Genomic DNA, 16,710 nt, shown 5'->3' on the forward strand with positions numbered 1-16,710 from the left:
AAATGAAAAAAGTTGCAAAACGTTTGATATAAACTGTAGTACATGGGTAACTGGTGATACATTACAAGTATCTGGTGTGTGCAAATCCATTGGTATTTGCTTGCCCTAGGACTAGTATCAATGCAACTTAATCAGTTATGCAGTCAAATTTGCTAGTCCTGCACACATTCTGTACCATACATCTGCATCCAAAGGACCAGCACTGAGAATGGCAAATTTACTAGTCCCTGACACTGAAAAGTTTGATAGGCTTTGGCTCTGGGTTCATTTGCTTACCCCTGGAAATACAATTTTTAGAAAAGTCTCTACACCACTTTTGTTTCATCACAACTCCATGGCCATGTTCTACAGTGACACTTTCCCGTGTGCAGTTATAGTGACGTGTGTGTATCAAAATCTTCCACTTCAAATTTTTGCATCATATAAAACATAATATCTGAATTCTTTACAAATTGCACAATCTATTTATTTTAAACAACACCTACATAGTGGTTACTATGACAGTGAAATCAAATAAAAGTGTTTAAAATTAACTATTCATCATTTGCATCTGGTTCATTTTATTTATCAATTTAAAAACGGGTTACTCTACAATTTTGTACTTTCAGTTGTACTCTACTCAGTTAAAGCTACATTGTTTCCAGGTTGTTGGCTAATCCTTGTGGAAATATAGTCTAAGTATTGCAAAATATTTCTTTTATAATACCAAGGACAAATTGACACATTGACACATCACTTAGGGCAGCTAATTTACTCTTGATAGGACAGCTTTGGGGCAATCTCATATATTGTATGAATACATTAACTCCTAAGCAGATTGTAAAAAGTGACTGTGCATCTGTTTTTCCATGAGATGAAGTTATAAGCCCAACATGATAACATTTGATTAACTTTTCCTAATCCAAGAGCTCAGAATCGTACTAAATCAACACTTGTAAATATGGCTATCATAAGTTGACTTCGTCTGGGAGTTGTTGTCAATCTGCTGTAAAGGATTTTTTGGAATTCTTGATTAGTTGTCACTATTTCATAACTGAATTCAAATTAGAACTGTAGAAAGTTGGTTCTGGTTTGTTTTTGAAGTCCTATGTCAAAAAAATCCTAGTATCACCTACTGTAGATTTTTTGAGAATTCTCAAAAAGTACCAGTCTTGTATTATTTCCTCTTACTCTGTTGATTTAATTTGTTGAATAATCACCGAGTTGACCTTTGATTATAAAAAATATCATCTTTGATCTCTCAATTTATAGTCAATGTAGTTTTCATTAAATGAATCATTTTGTTAAATATTAAAAAAAAGTTATATTTACAATGTATAGATGTGCCATAATGGCGTAACATATTAATTACTATCGATAGAAATAGACGACTGTCATTGACTCCTGAGTAAATAATAATAGCTACATGTATAATCTATACAGTGTTAATTGTTCTTGTCCACTTCATGTGTGATTTGTTTTGGTAAACAAATCTTATTCCTTTAATCCATTGTACACACAATATCTAATTGCACACCAACCCCTTCTTCTTTCCTCTGTCAGAGACTAACCATTCATTGGACATCATACAGTACTCTGTAAACAGGTCAGATTAAGCACATAGGCATATCCCCATTTTTGTGCAAACTTTGAAAAGCCAGTACGTTGGCTTTAGAAAGTCAGCTTGTACAAGAAAGCCTATACCTGTGGATTTTTTTTCCATCAAACCAACTAGGAAAGTCAACTGAAATTTTCCATTTCTCATGGCAGGTCATGTCTACCTACTTTCAGTAATTCAATTTGCATCCTACAATATCAATCTTTCTCAAAAAACATCACAAATTGCAATAACAATAGACCATTACACTGTTACAAATGACAGTTATAAATTTTGTTGAAACGTCCATTCAACTCAAATTCAACTACATGTACCATGTAATATCTGCACTGATGCTAATCTAAAATTACAAATGTAGAATAGGTCAGTTATTGAGATGTATTGCAATTTTTTTTTACAATATTGCAATCAAGGGCTAAATTATCTGATACAGATGATGACCTTGTCAAACAAGTTGCTGCTTACACATAATATAGAGTGCCTACATATTTAAATCTCTGAAGGTGAAGTTGACAAAAAAATGATATTACACTAAAATGTATTCAGATGTATTTTGACAAGGTTATTGCATTTGAAAAATTCATCTAATGAGTTCAGATATGATACCGTAGATTTCAGTTTTACCGTAATAAATTGTGTACAATATTTACAGTATACCATACAATGTACCTGTGAACACATACACTGTTCACAAAAAATAGTTCAACAAATCTGAATTATTCATGGGGATGGGGAATATTTTCTAATACACTGAAGTTGGTCAAAGGCAACCTATTGCCAAATTACATACAAAGTATAACCTGATGTAAAGCCCTTTTTCATCACTCTGGCCGAAATAATAATTTATTCACTTCATTGGATAAGTGAACACACTCTCCATATATTTTATTATTGCTTGGTTTACAGCTCAACATATCAGTGTTGAGAAAGCGTTCCCATTTACAATCCCAGAATCTGAATACAAAAACTTGAAGTTTCTAAAACTTCCAGATGATCAGTGTGCCACATCTGCAGTAAAAATAAATAGAAAAGTTTCTCTTCCTTGTCTTTACATTGCAGTTTACAAGAGTTTGAACGAATAATACACACTATTGCATCTATACACCAATAATTACATGATAAATTATATTGCTGTTTACACAGGGAAGTGCAGCAGTCTTAAATTTAGACTTGACTATCCTCAAAATATAGCAAAATTAATATTAAAATGAATTTCTCACAGTAAAGGAAAAAAATAATGAGCTGCTGTAAAATAGGATGGTAAAGGTACCGTAAGAGGTGTGATGGTGGTGAGGTTCAAATAATATTTACAAATGAGGATTTGAGACAGAAATAATTAAGTTTTCAAACTTCAAAGAGTTGCTACCACTGTTATTTTCTCAATGAGTCACATAATCACCCTTTTGTTTTGAGATGGCTGGAAATCGTTACAATTTCTTTCCATGATATAAGTGGCATTAATCTGATGTAATGCATATGGCTTACCACAGAGCATAGGCTCACCTTTGATTTAGCAAATTATCCCATGTTGTGATATGTATGTAAATTTTCGAGGACAACGATTGGGCTGATACTGTTCATTTGTGTTGCAGCACTGGTAACATGTAGGTAAAGGGGCAAAACAGTCATTGAAAGTTTGACGGTTTTCTTGTTGTTACTTTTTTATATGAATAGCCTCTTTGTTGCTGTCACGTTTTATCAAGGCATGGCAAATTGTCAGACATAATGACACTGCTTTCTGTTTGCTCATTAAAACACTACATAGACTGGTTCTACTCAATTTCCTCAGTCCTGATATATGAGTTGATACATTCAGTGTAAGAACAGTGACATTTTACAGTGCCTAATAATGATAACAACAGAACTGCAATGAGAGAGAATTCTAAATGATGATTCTTTTGCCCCTGGTGTTCAAACCATAGCTGGTGACAGGTCCAGCAATGGACTTACATGGAACAATGTATACGCTACCAGTGTACTCCATACGTTGTTGTGATACTAGTGACCAACCAGCGTTGCTGCAATATATTTGTGTACTTGGTTGATGAATTTTGGCTAAAACTACACTCCGTTTCACCACAAGGCATCAGATTCTATTGTTCAGATGGATTCTGTATGACAATCAGTATGTATCCATCCTCTGTAATGTCAAAATAAACATATTCATTTGTTATTGATATCATTTTACCACCATGCTGAACACATTGTTTGACCATGGATGCAATTATGATAGCTCTGTTGGCATCTCTATGCACATATCTATACATACATGTACATGTATGTTACCTATGTATGTCTATCCAAGTGTATATTCATGAGTATGTAGATGTACATTGTATATGTGTGTGCATCCCCTGGCACAGCTGAAAGACAGATGCACCCTTAACCTAAGTACATTTTCATGATGTGATGGTCATAATGCTTAACATATTTTGATAATGGAAATAATGATATCATAAAGCGTACAAACTATGTACGTGTATGAACTTTCTATAAATGTTACACAGCCAGCAGCTTAGAATGATTTTTTTCACAAATTTTATTTTGTATGTCAATTGCAAGTTCTTGTTCTACTGCCCAAAGCATGTTAAAACCTATGATCCATATTTAGCTCGTCAACACAGCACCTATACATGTAAAAGGCACTGTTAGTGTTTACATTTGAATTCTAGTTGGGAACAGACCTCACTTGTAATCAATAACAATGTAGTCTACACATGCACTGGCTGAGTTGACATGCTGAATGCTGTGTATCTCAACATGAATGTTGGGGAGTAGAACAAGAAACTGTGGTTGACATTAAAGGGATACAGTCATTAACTGCATTCAAAGGTCGTATGGGACCCATACTGACCAATGTAAACACTGTATCTAAGGTACAATGGTGATTGATGAAAGTTAAAACATGTCTGTCATAATCTACATCGTATAATTTAAATGTTGCAGCTATGATGATGAGGTGCATCTAGATATCGTGCACGAAATACATTGTTTGTAAACAAGAAACTCCCACAGGCGCAGTTCCAATGACTGTTTTCTTTTAAAAGTTGATACTGGCCCTAGGCCCTTTCAGTACAGTATCAAAACAAACACTGAACAAAGTCTTATTTTGTGTCCAAAATTATTTTCAATACCTATTGATTTATGATCAGAAAATGTTAAAGGTAGGGTACTTGATCCCAGGGATCGAGTTTGTTCTGGCTGTACGAGGATTATGAAGGTGTCATAGCCTTTTGTTTTCCATTGAAATTGTAATCTAGTAAGTAAATTTCCTGGCAAGACAATCTGATGCCTGAACCATGCCTTTAAGCACACAGAGCTTGATGAAACTTTGGTTTTAATATTTGTGATATTTTGACATTTAAATGACAGTGTTCTCCCTGAATAAGGTAACAGGGGCGTGGCGCCCTCTTGTAAATTCCGAGCGCCCCCTTGCCAGAAATGAAAAAGATTTATTTTTTGAAAAATAAAACAATAAAATGTACGAGATAAAAAGTTGACGGTGATTTACAAGCAAAATGCAAGCTTGGGCGTTGATCCTGCAGGCTGCAAACGTAATTCTCATAGATCTCGCAAATCTCGCTGTCATCCGAGATCATTATATACTAAGGCCCATGTGCAACTCATATCGATGGCAGCCATGTTTGCATGGCTCAGGCCTTACGTTATCCAAGGTCCCTCCATAGGGACCGTGCATTAGGTAACCGACTTAGCTGAGTAAACATACCAAGGAGCTTGAGGGTAACCAAGGACAGCAGAGTACACTGAAGTTTTTAGGAGGTTAGAATTTCGCTTGTGTATTCCTTCCCAAAGCAAAACGACCTATTTTTAGGCTCGGCTGGACGTGTATCAGGATGACAATATGTGAGTGTTATGGTGATAATTTTGACATCGATGAATAAATGTTTCGTTTTCAAAAAATGTAATCTTCATTGAAATCAGTGAACTGGAATAAAAGTTATCGAACACTGTCTCAGATCTCTTTTCCTTTGAGTTTTTTATACGAAAAAAAATCGGAAAAAATACTCCCCAAGTGCCATCAAATAACACCATTTTAATCTCTGTTTTTCAAAAGCTCCAACGGCACCACATTTCGCTCTCTAGTCAAAATATCCTGGGAGAACACTGAATGACAACCACTCTTACAGCTATGCTATAGGTTATATCTGATTTAGTGCTCAAATTTTAAATGAGAAAATAAATTGTTTTTTCAAATTCATCTGTAATAATCTGTGGCTGGTTTTTAAAAAGTGTAAAAGCTTACCTGGAGCCACCATGATTTCATTCTTCTTGGATCTTATTCTGAGAAATGTCAAATCATTCTGTGGATCAACATCTCTGACTACGCTGCGGGCTAAGGCAGTCACGTTCTGTAATGCATTTGATAACTGTAGAGTGGTTGAGTTGTCCATTGAAGTCCGGAGAATTATTCCTGGGTAAAGTTGAAGTAAACTTTACAGTAAGTCAAAGCTATTTAAATGGCCAGGCAATAGCAGTATATACGTTTGTATGTCATTGGCTTACTTTGGGCAAAGCCTAAGGAACAAATACTTGCCATACATGTAAGTCTTCAATTGTGTGAGTGCCTATTCAATGCATAGAGAGTCACTTGTATTAATACAGAAATCTTAATGTTGCCAGACAACTTCATATATTCACCTTGCAGTATACGCATGCAAGCTTATGATGTTTATAGTATTATTGTATACTCTACCATGGTACAAGAAATGAAAAACATTTCTTAATAACAACAGAGATATTGTGGTGTTTACATGGCCAAGTCACAACTACAGTATCAACATCTACGTCACTTTTTAAATTAAGTTTGAGCATTTACCTAACCCAATTAAAAATCTGGTCATACACAATTTCTAAATGTATTGAAGTTGAGACGGCTTTTGGCTGCGATGGACAGATTCTCAAGCAAAATAATAGCAAATATCATTTCCCCTGTGCATAGTCTGACTACACATTCCCTCTATAACTTTGAGAAGATAGACAAAAAAGCTAATATAACGACCAAGCCAAGTCATAATTTTCAATATTTTGAATCTTCGTTCCCATTCACAAATGCATTTTGCCATGTGGCTCTGGCTATTGATAAGATTTAGGGATAACCTATGGTAAATACATATTGCTATTACAGCAAAAGTCAACGGAACTTTCCAAAATATCAGTCAAGATTATTATACGTGATTGTTGAAAGAGCACAAGGTCTACCTTTGAACTTCATAGTTTTCTTTAAACTTCACATTTCCATCATTCTTTAACCACTGTCAGGTCCCCGCATGGAGAGACGTACTATATTTCAACTCTGCACAAGGGATCGAGATTTATCAGGCTTAAGTGAGCTCTAAAAATCTTTTCTCTGGCATTGCAAGTCACAAAAGCCATATGTCACATTCTTTGATGTAGAGTTGGAGGGTTGCCTGGGAGAATCATGGGTACAAATACTGAACTGGAAGACTGAATATGGTGGCAGCAACTAACGAATAATAAGTACTTCCAAAGTATTGTGTATCACTTAGCTTGATGTTAATGAAATCCTTGACAAGTCACCGTGATTCATGTAATTTAATTGTTAATCAATAATTTTACATCATTCTGACATTCATATCTGCAGGACATCTAACTAGGAGGGTGAGAGAATTTATCTTGACAGAAAGCTCTTGAAAGATGTTTGTTATATACAATAGTACTGTAGTACAATAGTGCTACATAAAGCACTGAGATAGAAAGACAATGTAAAACTCGCAAATTAATTTACATCGATATTCAACGCTGCATACATATTACATTGAATATATAGCAATATATCATTTTAGAGTTGCCTCAAAAAACCATAGTGCAATCTAAACAAAGATCAAATAATGTAACTAGGTATATAAATACCAATGCAGGCGACCTGTAGTGTAGGTAACAAATGTATGGATATAGATATTCACAAATACCTTCTGGGTTAACAACAATCACACCGAGTACACCTTTGTGACTTTGGATTCGTTTCAGCGTGTCTTCTACTTCTTGTGACGTCTGCAAAATGTCCCAGATTAAAGAGACAAAGAGATTTATCGATTTATCTGTGTAAATATTTGATTTAACAGGATCAAGTCTTTAATCTTTGTCGACCAGACAAATACAGTGTACGCCTTTTCACAGAGGTCTGTTTGTAGACCTGTACGTGGAGTGGTGGAGCACAGCAGTAATTTATTGGATGTTGAAACCATGGATTTGACATTGTCAAACTGCATTGCCAGAAATCATCAATGCGCTCAGTTATCACGATTCAGAGATTAGGCAGCTGATTATGGTATTTCTTATCGCCATTGATCAAACACGTCGGTTCTGGTATCGAAGTGTTAAAATGATCATGTTGAGAGCCTTGGCGTACGTGTCACAGCTATTATACCAGTGTAAATGTATGACACAGGCAATGTGGAAAACCAGTCCAGCTGAATGTCCCCCTATCACAAACGTGAAGGAAGCAGTGTATAATCCGTTTGAAATATTGCCTCCAAATACATTTAAAAGGTAACAGTATTGTCAAAATCTCAACTCACCATTGTTGTGGATGTGTATGTGAGCAGTTAACCGTTGATCCGATTGTAATGGTCGTGTTGCTACGGACTGGCAGAGGAATCTGTCTTCTACGCATGCTCAGTTTGTGATCTTTGTTTATCATGTTTACAATGGCCCCTTGCTTACGAATGGGCCATGGGAGTGTACAGTGGTTGCGCATAGCAACATAAAAAAGACCCGATGAATTAACAAACTTAATAAATCCGACTTAGGTTTGTTATGAAACTTTTTCTTTTATTAAAAACTTGGAGACTTGACTGTTCACAGTTAAACATATAAATTAGAAATTCGTATTCAATAAGCGTGTACGTGGCTCTCGCTATTCAAGTCCAGCCATGCAAACGTCACTTAATCTATGTGTAGTAAGCTTATGTCTGAGAGTGTGTACTACAAAATCATTCATGATGGTTTATTCCCAACTGTCAAATTTTTGAGCTAACATGTTTTCTCCTGACAAATATTTGTCTATTCATGTCACGGATGTGTCTGTGGAAAATGTTCTTTTGACACTTTATGACACGTCAGGTGTAACTACATGTATTTTTATACTTAACCCTCACTGCTCTGTTAGACGTACAACAATGCGATGTGGGAGCAATAATTTGGTCTACCTTTGAAACTGACCAAACATGTACCTACCGCCCTCTAGAGAGTTGATTCAAGCAATTTAGTCTAAAATTTGGTTTGAAAATTCTAGAGAGAATGATGCGAAATGACGGTTACCTAACTCACATAGATTCACTCCATGTAGGCCTACATGACAATAAAACCTTTCTTTTAGAACGTTTGGAACTAATTTGGGATGATCGGATGGTGAAGCAATGTCGATTAAAGCTGCAAATGTAATCTCACCTGCTCTTCTTTTTAAATTTCACACACTTGTTTTTATCAGTTAAATTTGCGATATTGCAACAGCTATACGGCACCTAACACTTTTGAGTAATTTGAAAAATATGAAAATCCAATTATCCCAAATTAGTTCCAATCGTGTTTTAGTCTTTCTTGCTTTAAGAATCAGAACTGAATAGAGTTTATCGTATCGCGTTGAAATCATAGTAAGCACTTCTATGGAATATTTAGCTTGATTACAAAGTAAATTGTATATGCCATTGAAACGGTTTAGAGAAAATAGTTAATGACGAATGTGTTGACAATTTTGGTTTACCACCGATTTCGACGAAGTCTTACTTCCCTGTGGTTTTGCTCAACTAGATCTCCTGAAAAAAGTTTTGTCAGCTTGATTTTCTTCTCAATATATGTTCTAGCCCTTTTTCATCAGTGGACAAAGATCTTTCCGACCCTTGTATGATCGGACAATGCGGAGGCACAGGCAGCCCCTCTATCCATTGCTGCAGAGGCGAGATTTCAAGTTGGAGCGCAGTGTATAGAAGGCAGGTACTGCAGCATATACGTAAGAAGTACCTCCAATTTTTCGAGGTCCTTAGTAGACAAAAGCCCATAATTCACTGGGTTAACAATGATTAGGAACGGTGAGAGACTATGGAGAGAGGAGGACAAACCAACCTAACCCGAGCAAAGTGCATGATTACGTTCGTTGATTGGTAGTCTCAAAATTGCTCTACTACATATATTTGGCATATATATTTTGGTCAGTCTGTTTATTAGTGTGCTTATTTACGTGTATCTATTTGTTGTCCTTTTTATCTCTTCCATTTCTTTTTTAGTTTATGTTATTTGTACGTTTTTTCGTTGTTTACTTGATTGTTATTCATCCTGAGGCCTTTGTTACAACAGATATACAGCAGAGGACTTTTCGAGATGTGATTGTACAAAGCGGAGTTGACCAACAAACAACTTGCACTCCAAAAAGCTTGGAAACAGTGTAATGTAACTTAGAGAAACAACACTGGAAATGAAAACATATCCTACACTGATATAATAGTTTTGACGGTTTCAAAGTTTGGAAGGAAAGGAACTGTCTGTAACTGCCTGTAACTAGGGAGTCCTACTGTAGAACTTCCCCTCCTGCTACAATTCATGCTCGTAAAAGTTTGGGAAGTGTTGATACTTTCTCTGCCGAGCACCAAAGAAATTTGATCCTGGTAGAGATGGGAATAATACTTCCTCTGAGCTGATTCTCTGACTATATATATCATAATAATCTTTATGTAAATATGAAACCCCAGATCGATGATGGTGACACTCACATAAACACATTGACAGCATAATCTGCCATGAAACCACATCCGTGAGAGCTTCGAAATTACTTGTGAAACTTGTGAAAAGAATACTTGTAGTTCATACCGGACTACATCAGCCAAACAGGTCATGCAGCCAACTGGTAAATTTTGTCCATTTGATTAAGTCATCACGAAATATATTTCGAAGGCTGATATACTGATTTTACATAATTTTGACGTTGACTTTAAAATTTGGAGGGGTAAAGCAGAGCTGTTCGTAACTGCCCTCCCTCTGGCATATATGTATGCGGAAAATATGCCCTCCCACTGAATTATGATGCCCACTGCAGCTGCCCTCCAGTATCAATGCCCGCTCCCCTCTCCATACAACAGTTGAAACACCCCATTGTCCCCTCCCCACCACTGAAAGCTCCTCATCGCAGACTAGATCTACATATTCCGACATGTACATTGCATCGATGCAATTCTTTATCTATCACCCAGTGTTCTTTCGTTCAGTGCATCGATTTAATGCACATCCGTGTTCAGTGTAAAGCTACCAGACTGGCATTTCAACCCTTGGACATTGCTCTCCTCTAAATTAGGCGTTTAATCTTCCCTGAAATTCTATCAACCACGGAATCCCCCTCCTTCTACCTATTTTCAGTATTTTCCTGTACGCACCTGAAATTTCTTCCTTGCAAACTGTAAAAATCGACTTTTCCCCCCGACCGCTAATTATTCTTTTAATTTCCTTGCCCTCTGAAAATCTGCACTCGAACACCTTTTTGCACGAAACATGATTGGAACTACTTTGGGATACTTAGATTTTCATATTTTTCAAATTTCTCAAAAGTGTTAGGAACGCTATAGCTGAATGTTGTAATATCACAATTACTCATCAAAACAAGTGTGTGACTTAAAAAGAGAAGAAGATGAGGTTACATTTGCAGATTAAATCGACTTTACTTCACCATCCAATTATCCCAAATTAGTTCCAATCGTGTTACGAACAGCTTCATTGGCTGTATCTGAGCCAAATACATTTATACGTACATTAATCTAGGTTAAACTTGAACGACAAGATGTAAACATGATAGCCCCAATCAATGAATGTGTAACATCCCAGTTTGATCACTGCAATGGTCATAATACGAGAAACTTGACAGACCAACTTACCTACTCCCCGTTCACCCGTACACGCGCTGAAAAGTGACATTGGGAGAATGAAGACGGGCATCTTTATTCGAATCACGCCAGCAGAGCTAACAGGAGTTTGATATAGCTTTCTCCATCCGTTTCCTCTTAAAGCTCCCTCCTAGCAGGAGGAGATTAAATACAGGACCGATTGGGGACTGCCAAGTGAATTTCAGAAAATTGAGCCGTATCGGATTTATTCGATGAATTGTTCTGCCACGTTCAAAATCCTTTGTCAAACATGAACAACAGTGTGAAAAGATAGGTCTATGATTACACGTGATTTTAATGCAGTAATACATACAATGACAAAAATCAAAAACAGCAACAACATCGTCAACAACAACAAAAACAACGACAACAACAACAGCAACAAAAACACTACAACTCAATCTATAGCTATATACGTACAAGGAAGATACAGAAGTCTTACAGTATATAATACGTCAAAGTCTTACACTCTACTGTTTCTGTCTAACGCTCAATATTGCAATGATCTGCATGAACCCAACAAATACCATTTATATCATTTTTAATGACTATATGATGGGTACATATTCAGTGATGATGACCAAAAAGTTCAGAACAACTCAGGCCCACAACAAGTAGCACAGAGGTTACCACAAATGGTAAGGTGTTCAGTTTCATAATTTCAGTGTGTCCAAGTACCTTCTCCTACATATGTAAATGTATCTGATGTATGAACTAGTATACAAAATGCCTACCATGATATACATATATTTGTGAGAAACTTTATGAAGGGCATTCTCGCAAGCCAGAGCATAATTTCCGCTCCGCTGACCCACGCAAAAATCAAGCGCTTAGCTGTTGCCGTAAAGAGGCGTATGGTTTACGACGATGTATGAAGGGTACAGCAATGGGATATCTAGGTAAATATTTGACAACTTGAGATGCATCAGGTTCAACCTACTGTGTATGTTTCAGATAATTATAATGGCATTCGCTTTGGAATCCTATACTTTCGCTAGCGAAACTCAGTTTCACATAAAGTGAAAAAGGATACATTAAGAGGTCGAAAACACCGCGTCAAATTAATTGTACAGGGACTCACTCTGGTACTCACTCTGACATGTGCTGTCGCGGAATACATTATGGCTGATTCCGATGTCAGATTCTGTTGATTGATGCAATTGTCCAGATGTTGATGACGTGTTTGTACAGGATGTGTGATCCTGTCTTCCCATCGTTAAAAACTTGATCCAGAGTCGCAATTACGACTCTCCTGTCATTCAACGTCAACTACACTCCGTTTGCCCCACAATTACGTCACTATTTGTAGATTTCAATGATCAGAGACCTAAAAATTCAAGCAGTGAGGTAAATTCTCACGATACCATGTTTGTCACAAGAAGTTAAAATACATTTTCTTTCAATGAATACTCAAGTATATCATCAAAAATTATCTTCTGTATTTACTTCCATGTCAAATTGTTGCCAACATGTAGGCGAACACGGCTAAACCCTGATCTTATGCTTCTTTTAAAAACTATATTTTGTCATCAATAACTGCAAGTCCTACATGAAACTGCTATTTTCCGCTGAAACTAAGTCGCACATATAATTCATTTTTATTGGCATCAATTCAAGGGTATATCCCACAATCCTCTCAGCTGGGTATGTCTTGCATGTGCTAGGTTACATCATACTGACTTGATTGGTTTTCAGTATCTGGGTACGCGCTGCATAAATTAACCTATATCAAACATGCGGTTTTTTATCGATCAGAGTTTCAGGTATATTGATGACATAATTACATAATTTGACAAGATCTTTAGAGTACTTATGAGTCATGCTCGGTGAGATTGGCATAATTATGATGAATTACATTTATTCACTTAAGTCGCCATTTCTGCTATATATGCTGATCCACATCACAGATGGAAATTTGGAATATTGCACGTCTAGGACTCTGTGAAATCCATTGATTTCCCATTTACAATACTGTTACTGTTACTGTTTGATACTGTTTTCCATACTTCCATCAGAAGTCGTTACATTCCCTCAGGTCATTGTACAATTTTGATCACCAAACGTGTCACTCTTATCGTCTCTTCATAAGGCTCTTATGCTACTTTAAGGTATTTTTCTTTCTTTTCACATAGTGTATTATCAAAACAAGCTTTTCCAGCACGGTTCTCACGGTGTTCGCATTCTGCTCCATTGCCATTACGGGTAATGTAGACAGTGCTTTCAAGATGACAGTTATAGCTTCGTAGACTGTCATAGTCGACAGATGCTTGTGCCGTTTTGCCTTAGTTTGACTTCGCTCAGCATCTGTGCGACATTATTTCTGAAGTTGAGGTGTGCCACCCGCATTAGCCAAATGATAGTCCTCTGTACGACACTATAGATTGATAATGGTGTAACTTTCGAATATTTTTATTATACAATTTCTTACTATTTTCCAAAACGTATTTTGAAACACGAAGTATACCTTTTTAAATATGACACACGGTGTCGATTGGTACAGTAGACAAATTAATTCTAGTCCCAAATAATCACATTGATATTACACAATCTACACAAGCAAGTTGATGAGTTGAACACCAGATATTTTGATATGATTTCTTAAAGTGAATGTTCTTTTACAAACTGAACAAAAATGATGGAAAACACATCAAGGTCACCACTAACGAAGCTTTATAAATAATAGTGTCTAACAGGCTACAATAATACAAAAAGTAGTCTCACAAACTTACTATACCGACAGTCAAGGTTTCTCAGTGTGAATTCCAAGCGAGAAAGAGACTTTTTATCTGAAAGAGCTGTATCAAGTCTGATCTAAAGTTATAATAAAAATCGTCGACAGTAACTGGAAAATACAATTACCGGAAATTATCGACATGTCAAACAAAAAAGAGATTTAGGGTGTCTGAAGGTAGAGAAATTAACTTAGAGGGCCAACGTGCGTATATTTCAAGAGGTATTACGTTTTATCACACGTGTTTCATGACTCATTATTCGATGATAGTCGGCTCTGACGTCATCGGCTAAGTTTGCCCAGCAGACTTCTAAACAAGATAACAATTTTGTTTTGGGTGTGTTGTTAGTAGTATATGATATGTGGGGTTTGTATGGATCTAACATGTCCGATGACCATGAACTGGGAGCGTTATGCGTTAAACAAAGTTAAACCTAATTTCTGTGAAAAGAGGAAACGTTCGTGACAGCTTGCAATTTTGCATACGTCGTAATCTCCAAAAATAGAAAAGGTTGACGACACTAGCCCACTCAGTAAGGGGCAGGGAATGAAACTGTTCGCGTAAAGTGTCACAAGTTCGCAAGTGGTTCGATAGCGGGAGGGCATTTATTTTATTATTAGACTAATAGTGGGCGGAGAAAGGGGTATCTCTTTTTGTCAGTGGGCGGAGAAAAGTTAATATTTTCTTTTCCAGTGCATTTTTGTTGGAAGGAAAAATCTGCGTTGACGCGAGGGCAGGGAGTAAATTTTGTCATGGGAGAAGAGTGCTGGGGAGTTCTTGTTGTGGGGAAAGGGCCAAGAGAATTTGTGTAGTGTAGGAGGAAACTTTGGATGGAGGGAAAGCTTTACAAATTGTAATGGAGGGCAGTTGCGAAGAGCTTTTACTTCCCCTCCAGAAATAGTTGCCTAAAGTCTCTATAATGCTACATTTAGATTTAAAAAAATACACTTGAAACGCCTTTGGCTACAAGTGTTACTGCCTTGTTAACAGACTGGCGGTTTTTGTTTGCATACCTTTCCCCCAACACGTTTACTCGTTTCACCAACGGAACTAAAAATTGACTTCTCTGAACTGTATTCTACCGAATTCCATTCAGTTCCTCAAGACAAATAGACTTGCGGCATGTCAAGTTTACCACGTGCACGTTTAATATACCCATGAATTGTAACGATAGAATCACTTTATGGGAATTTCTTTTACCCTGATTGCCATGAGGGACCATCCAACACGGAGCACAAACAAACCTGTTTTTCACATTCCATGGCGTCGAAATCACCGATCCGTGTCCGTCAAATGAATGTCAATTCTAGCGATACGTCCCAGACGTTGCTGTTGACTATGAGATCTTTTGTATATCGACTCATGCCAAACACACCCTATCGGGATCCATTAAATGAGGTGTGAATAGTATTTACCGTAGATTGGTTGAAGGTCAATCAACAGAACAAGAATCGCTTAAAAACAAGACATGAAAGTCTTCACACAGAGAGATTCACCAATGATAAATCCAAGGCCTTGATAATAGTCAACGTACATCAAAACTTTCTATGATGTTTTATCGTGTTCGACAAAATCGTGGAAGAATCTCAGTCATTTTTTTTTCAATTTCCTGTCCCCTGAACAGAAAATTATTTTCCTGTAATCATTAATAATGACACTAAATTGCTTCCACTCTGACATTGTTTCCACTCTGAGTAGTTATCATTATCTGTAAATTATCTATTTTATCTGCAATTAAGTGCAATTTGTTATCATCTACTAAACAAACATGTGTTTTATTCTTAAATAAACCAGCCATTTCCAAATTACTAGCAAGAGATGCTCATGAGAAACATTTATAATCTCAAAGAGCAATTCTTAAATGTCAATTATAATCAGGAAAGTCCCGGGTTTTGAAGGAATTACTGGATTTCCGTTTAAAGTGGCGATGCTCAATACCTGGTTCTCACATCAGCGATTGTTGGCATTGACTGCTTGTGCGATTTTACTGCTTTGTTCCTTCGAAAGTTTTGCACAGTCGGTTAGTCGGTTAAATTAAGATATACAGCTAATAAAAACCCTACCCCTTTAACAAAAAGTTGTAACCACTACCCTAGACTTCTGCGCTCAATTTCAGTTGATTGTCGGCTAGAACAATCACTTTATCGTAAGATTGGAACGTATGGTAGTGTGGGTCAAGAATACTACCTCATACAGGCACTGAGCAAAACCATTGAGACGACAGTGTGTGTAAATTGATTAATACAGTTAATAGACTTTTAATAGTTGAAATTTCCCCAGAAATGAGATGTACAGTTCATAAATCTTCTCTTTATCATTGTCCTGAAAATCACACCTTACACTGATAAGAGGACCTCGTCGTAACTCAAAGGACGAACAAAACAAACGACATAAGCAAATACCTATAATTTGAGTGACAACGCTCTGTACTTCATTTCTTGTTATCAGCGCATCACGTGTTACATTAAGATTC

General features: G+C 36.7%; 1 protein-coding gene across 1 annotated transcript; it reads right to left on the minus strand.

The window, feature by feature from the left end:
• Positions 1–437: 437 nt before the first annotated feature.
• Positions 438–8,264, minus strand: LOC139114687 (dynein light chain roadblock-type 2-like). The gene is made up of 4 exons (XM_070676558.1): positions 8,158–8,264; positions 7,549–7,630; positions 5,862–6,029; positions 438–3,737 (listed from the first exon to the last, which is right to left on the minus strand). The coding sequence occupies exons 1-4, from the start codon at positions 8,158–8,160 to the stop codon at positions 3,691–3,693; spliced, it is 300 nt and encodes a 99-aa protein (XP_070532659.1). The 5' UTR covers positions 8,161–8,264; the 3' UTR covers positions 438–3,690.
• Between the last annotated feature and the right edge of the window lie 8,446 nt (positions 8,265–16,710).

Source organism: Ptychodera flava, chromosome 16 (assembly GCF_041260155.1).
Source record: "Ptychodera flava strain L36383 chromosome 16, AS_Pfla_20210202, whole genome shotgun sequence".
NCBI classification, from domain to species: domain Eukaryota; kingdom Metazoa; phylum Hemichordata; class Enteropneusta; family Ptychoderidae; genus Ptychodera; species Ptychodera flava.

Bases quoted from the DNA above. Each gene is read 5' to 3' on its own strand.
- LOC139114687 (XM_070676558.1), bottom strand. The intron at 6,030-7,548 runs GTATTTGTGAAT...AACTTTACCCAG, and splicing joins GATTGTTGTTAACCCAGAAG to GAATAATTCTCCGGACTTCA. The intron at 3,738-5,861 runs GTAAGCTTTTAC...TTGACATTACAG, and splicing joins TGAAATCATGGTGGCTCCAG to AGGATGGATACATACTGATT.